General features: G+C 40.2%; 1 protein-coding gene across 2 annotated transcripts; it reads left to right on the top strand.

Annotated features, from left to right (window-relative positions):
• The first annotated feature begins 469 nt into the window (after positions 1-469).
• Positions 470-5,753, top strand: ccnh (cyclin H). 2 transcript variants are annotated; one of them, XM_038703068.1, is made up of 10 exons: positions 470-658; positions 780-905; positions 1,002-1,124; positions 1,215-1,288; positions 1,829-2,042; positions 2,182-2,345; positions 3,068-3,138; positions 3,265-3,370; positions 5,362-5,425; positions 5,521-5,753. In XM_038703068.1, the coding sequence occupies exons 2-10, from the start codon at positions 789-791 to the stop codon at positions 5,545-5,547; spliced, it is 960 nt and encodes a 319-aa protein (XP_038558996.1). In that variant the 5' UTR covers positions 470-658; positions 780-788; the 3' UTR covers positions 5,548-5,753. The 2 variants fall into 2 exon arrangements, with proteins under 2 accessions (XP_038558996.1, XP_038558995.1); XM_038703067.1 differs by having other exon boundaries at positions 777-905.
• The last annotated feature ends 124 nt before the right edge of the window (positions 5,754-5,877 follow it).

The raw sequence follows: 5,877 nt of genomic DNA, 5'->3' as shown, positions 1-5,877 counted from the left end.
GATAAACCTAATTTATTTATTATTTATGTATATATAGGCCTAGGCCTAATTTATTTATTTTTCCAGAGCAGGCCTACATTTAGTATTAAATAAGCATATTAGCCTTTTATTTTAATGTACAGTAATTTCTAGAGGCTATAGCCTAACAGTGTTGGCACCACATACCTTTGCAATTTTTAAATGAATAAGTTTTAAGATTAACTTAAAATGCTTTGACAATTAGATAGGCCTAATATCTCACGTGAATTAAATGCAACCAGTCATCCACGCTGTAAGCTCACGAGGAAATGTTCATTTAATGAGATAAGCTTTCAGCTTAGGAAGAACAGGAAATAAACATGGTTATTTTCTTTTCTGCGTGTGACAGAGAAAGAGCGAGAGAGAGAGAGAAGCCGACTGATAACTTTTGCGCACTGTCTCCTATATTACGGTAGTAGCGCGTCATCAAAAGGGGACAACTTCGACGCAAACGAGTGGCGACGTGCATCAGTTTTATTATTGCTGGTGTTTGTATTTTTAGATAGCGATTTTTGAATCGTCACGAGGAACTAAACAGGCTCCTTCTTTGTACACAGTTAACTGCTGCCTCACTACATCATTGTTGTATTCAACATTTTCCGGTTTTGATTGGAGTAGCGTACACTTAAACCCAAATAAAGTAAGTTAATTGATGATAGCGTAAAGCTGCCACACTGTGCAGCAGGCTCTTACTCTTTCTGTCAACGTTCTTGTTTTTTTTCACCATTCATTGAACTGTTTTGCTCCCCTTTTCCTAGCAGGAGACAGCCATGTTCCACAACAGTTCACAGAGGAAATACTGGATTTTTAAAAGCGAAGACGAACTTGAGCAAATGAGATACAAGGCCAATCAGAAATTCCGCAAAAAGATACAAGAAAGTGGGAAGGTAAGCATGCTAGGAGAACAACGATAACACCAAACAACAACAACAACAGACCACTGTGTGACAGTTTACCTCCTCCTGTCTCTGTGTGTGAATCAGCCTGGGGTGAGTGAGTCCATGTTCCTGGAGCGTCAGGAGGAAGACGTTTTATTCAGACACTATGAGAAGAGGATGCTGGACTTCTGCAATGCTTTCAAGCCTGCAATGCCCAAGTCTGTTGTGGTATGTCTGAGCTTCATTTTCATCTGTGTCAGGACAATGTGACCTTTACTGCCCATATGTATCCAACCCGTGTGTGTCTCACGTGTGCAGGGTACAGCCATCATGTACTTCAGAAGATTCTACCTGAACAACTCCATTATGGAGTACCACCCTAGGATTATCATGTAAGTGGAGCTGATCATGGTAGGGAAGAAGCAGTGAATGACTAATGGTAGATCCAATTACTCAATTAACACATTAGTAATTTGCTTCCAGTTGTGTAAATGCTGACAATGTAACTTGGAGCAGATGCATCATGTTACCAACCCATTATTATTTTAGTTTTTATCAGTAGTTTAAAATAGTGTGTGTATGTGACATGCCAGTTTCCAGTATTTCATCAGATTCTCTCAGCTTTAGCCTGGCTCCATTTTTAAGACAGATACTGATTTTTGATATTTGAAGAATTTAAACTCTGATATATATCAGTCAATATTCCCTTTTCTTCTTTTCAGAAACGCATAACATAAACAAAGATTATACCTCACATGTGTTGTGTGTAGACCTCACGATGATAACATGACATTGTATTTTCAATAAAAGAAAATGACTCCTTTAGGAATTGTTAAAAGAAGAGTGGTGTAAGGAATGCATACATCACAATTGCTGCAAAAATATATTGTTCAGTCGATACAACCTATTTCAAACTCACCTTCCTGTTTCAGGTTGACGTGTGCATATCTGTCCTGTAAAGTGGATGAATTCAACGTGTCCAGCACCCAGTTTGTGGGCAACCTTCTGCAAGAGAGCCCGGCCGGGCAGGAAAGGGTTCTGGAGCAGATCCTGGAGTATGAGCTGCTGCTGATCCAGCAACTCAACTTTCACCTGGTGGTCCACAACCCCTACAGGCCCATGGAGGGCCTGCTCATCGACCTCAAGGTAGGTGAACACCTGGAGAGCTTCAAATGTTACTCTTGTACTCATGAACTGTCACAGCGCTAATCTAGCTCACTCAGTAGTTCAGATCATTTGTCCCTCCTCAATGAATTATTGCCTTTTGATAAATTTCATCCCTCAGACAAGATACCCTATGCTGGAGAACCCAGAGTCACTGAGGAAGAGCGCTGATGACTTTCTGACACAGGCAACCATGACAGATGCAGGACTGCTGTTTCCCCCATCACAAATTGCTCTAACAGCTATTCTGAACAGCGCCTCAAGAGCCAGTCTCAGCATGGAGAGGTGGGTCATTAGGCGTGCTCCGTTGTTAAAACAAGGAACATTGCAAAATGTGGAAATCTTAAAAAGTTGGGAAGCACCAATCCGATATTGAAATCGGAAGTCTGCCCGATAGTGACTCAAATAGCTGGATCTGGTATTGATAAAAAGACATTTATCTACTCGTGTACTGCTCGATGCATCAGCAGTGTGCCGGTAGACCCGGACAGTTCGCTAGGAGAGCTAACACAGCATTATGTTTTACAAAGATTGGAAGCAATGTTTAATATAAGCCTGATTTTGTACACATAAAAGTATGATTCCCAGTCTCTTCCTCACAGTGAGGAATAAAGCTTATTAATTTTACACTGGTGTCAGATTGGTGCTCAGCACTGGCTCATACTGAAAGCCCAGTATTGGGACTGAAAAAGTCACATTGGTGCATGCCATTAAAAAGTAGATTCATTAATTTAGTAGTAATAAATATTATTAAATTTCCTTAATTAATCAGATGAGTATTTGTAGCTTCTTTCACTTTCATTAACATGTTTAGTATATATTGTATGTAATATATTAGGTTTATTTCCCTGGATTTGTCCTGGGGAAATAAAGCCCACCAAAGTGCCCAAGTAATATGTGTTTATAAATATAAATTGAATATATAATTGACTGACTGACCGACCATCATTGTTTCATTCTTAAAAAAAAATTTCTCAATGTGTTTGTTTATTGTTTTACATGCCTAGCTATCTGGCTGAATGTTTAGGACTGAAAGGGGACAAGGAGACGCTCTCAAAGATGTATGACTCCATGAGACGTGAGTAAACTGCACCTTCAAGTTGCCACCACAAGGTGGTGATATTGAGCTTCACTGTAGTGTGGTGAACAGAACGAGTCTTGACTGAGATTCAAGTAAACGTCTTCTCTCTCGTCTCTCATCTAGGGATGAAAACCCTCCTAAAGAAGTATGAACCTCCCAAACTGGATGAGGTGAATGTTTCCAAACAGAAGCTGGAGAGGATTCATGCTGAATTTGCTAGTTCCAGCAAGTAAGGACATGAAGTGACCTGCTCGTGTTTTTACAGGATACTTAAGAGAGATTTCTAATAATCTTTTATTTATCTAGTATTTAGTGAGACAGGTCTAGTGTAATTTTTCCAACATTTAATGATGTAACCCCCACCCACACACACACACCCAAGTGAGGAACTCAAGCTTTCCGTTGCCATACGTAGTAACAGTTTTATTTTAGCCAGGTTGTCGTATCTAAGATGCAAAAGGTTCAGTATCAGGTAGAAAAATAAAAAGGAACACATCATCAGCTGTATGAAATACAGAAAGGAAGTACAACAGCACGCCACATTCCTACCTACATCATCCATACCATGTAGCACTGCTGATATTGGTATTGCTGATGAGGAGACTGTTGGGCTCATTCGCAATCATTTCTCTGTCGCCAGTTTGTCTGTTAACACTTGGTGAGGTTGGTGAGGTCTGTGGTATCTTAAGTGCAACTACAGTAAACAGTTTGGTAAACTCTTGAGCTATGACAGGCACAGATTCTGACTTTGCAGCTGCTTGACTCTGTGCATGGCATGACTTCTCAGGATGAATTTATATGAAAACAGTCGGTGCAGAGGTGTACGTAAACACCACCTGTGGTGGTGGGAGAGCAAGAGAGACTGCAAATGCATGAAAGCTTTTGTTCACATCCCAAGGCTTAGAGGGAGTTCAGGGGATGTTTGTTAGAGCAGCATATGTGTAGACCCACACACTATAGAAGGATCCATTCAAGGTTAAGACATGCACAGGACACAGTACAGATATCTCCTACAAACTCTTTGACTATCTTTCAGCTCTGTTCAGCTATATCATACACAAACACCTTTTAACTTCTATACAAGCCTAAGTATATCATATCAACAAACAAAGCAGCATATAAAAATGTAACAAGTGGTTCCAGTGCTGCGTGGTAGTTCATACACAAAGATGGCAGAAGTTGTTAATGGTTTGGAGGAGGAGCTCGTCATAAAATCAGGTGACGTGGGCAAGCGGATGGCGTGTAGAAACGGGAGTTAAGGCTTGTGTCATCTTGGAGAGAGGTGCTATGTTTTTCCCTGATGACAGCAGAAAACGCTACTTCAATGCTTTGGATTCCCCCCCTTTGTGATCCGTAGAAGTTTTGTCCAAGGGTAGGAGTGGCTGATCAGGATGCCCCATTTGTCTGGTTTCATGTCAGTCCCCAACCATAACCAGTCATTCCAGGATAAAAGACACTTGTGCAGTTGACTGTATCTCAGGTCCATCTTCATATAAATCTTCTCTTCAACTTGACAAGGCTTTTTTTGTCAAATTATAATCAGTTCAACACACTGTCAGTGTCTGAAGCATTTTGGGAAGGGCTTTGGAAGGACAGTATTCAGATATGCAGCAAGTGGTTTCCCATGGTGAACAGCCATATTCTGTTTGAACTGCCAGGAATCTAGGCCACATGCTTATAAATACAAACTGACTTGGTCTTCGGCCGTGCATCTCATGGGCTGAGCCCTCCCTTTTGGCTGACTGGCTGTGGTCGGACTACAACACTTTGATTCTCAGGTGGAAATCTGTAAAATTCACATTACCTGGATGGCAGCAGCCAGTGACATGATGGTGCACTCTGTCCTGTAAGATAAAGTGGACATGTTTGTGAAAGGCATATGCTCAGAGAATCACTTAATTCTGGTGTGTATTTAAATGCTCTATATGTATATATTCACACATGGCGTGAACTAGTCTAATTGAAGTTACAGGCTGCAACAATTCAAAATGAAGAAAGGGAAACTACAAATACTAATGGTGATCATGAAGGTGTAGTGGGAACGAAATGCCACATTCATTACTTAAATGAGTGTTAACTTGAAGGAAAGGGTTGGTCACAAACATTGAATGTAATGAACGGAGTTCACCAACAATTGCTGCTTGCAAAGATAAGTTCTGATAATAAAATTTACAAAAGGTAATGATGCACTTGCTCCTTGTAAAATAATTTGTGTTGCAGCAAACGAAAGAGAGGATATGAAGAAGATGGCCATGTAGCAAAAGAACCCCGTTTGACAGAAGAGGTGGGACATGTTTTGCATATCAGGCTGCCATTCAAACTTATACTCTAAATACTTCTTGTAAAATCTTTCTGAAATTAACTTATTTTTCATTGCAGGAATGGACCGATGAAGACTTGATCTGAGAATTTACCGCAAAATGGTTTTGGATTCAAAGAAAGTTGGTCCACTGCTTAATTCCAGTGTTGAACAGTCAAGGTTAGACGACCAAGCCTTTATAGAAAACACAATGGCAAGTCGGACAGTTTACAAGTGTACATGTTATATTTACTTTTCTACAGTACTTGGGTTTGCCGCCTTTGTTCTGCAGTAATAAAGATATTTTTCTACATTTTGTGTCTGAATGTTTCTGTAGATTAAAAACAGAGCAATATAATTTACACGTAACCAAGCCACATGATACTGTGTGCATATGTTTCTCCGCCTTTGTCAGGGGACAATGAAAGACTCCATAA

The sequence above is a fragment of the Micropterus salmoides genome, unplaced genomic scaffold (genome assembly GCF_014851395.1).
Source record: "Micropterus salmoides isolate LMB-PRFRI ecotype aquatic unplaced genomic scaffold, ASM1485139v1 Ms_hic_scaffold_7, whole genome shotgun sequence".
Taxonomy (NCBI): domain Eukaryota; kingdom Metazoa; phylum Chordata; class Actinopteri; order Centrarchiformes; family Centrarchidae; genus Micropterus; species Micropterus salmoides.
This window is presented reverse-complemented; position numbering and strand designations above follow the sequence as displayed.

Bases quoted from the DNA above. Each gene is read 5' to 3' on its own strand.
- ccnh (XM_038703068.1), top strand. From the start codon at position 789: ATGTTCCACAACAGTTCACAGAGGAAATACTGGATTTTTAAAAGCGAA. The intron at 1,125-1,214 runs GTATGTCTGAGC...TCACGTGTGCAG, and splicing joins CAATGCCCAAGTCTGTTGTG to GGTACAGCCATCATGTACTT. The intron at 1,289-1,828 runs GTAAGTGGAGCT...TTCCTGTTTCAG, and splicing joins TACCACCCTAGGATTATCAT to GTTGACGTGTGCATATCTGT.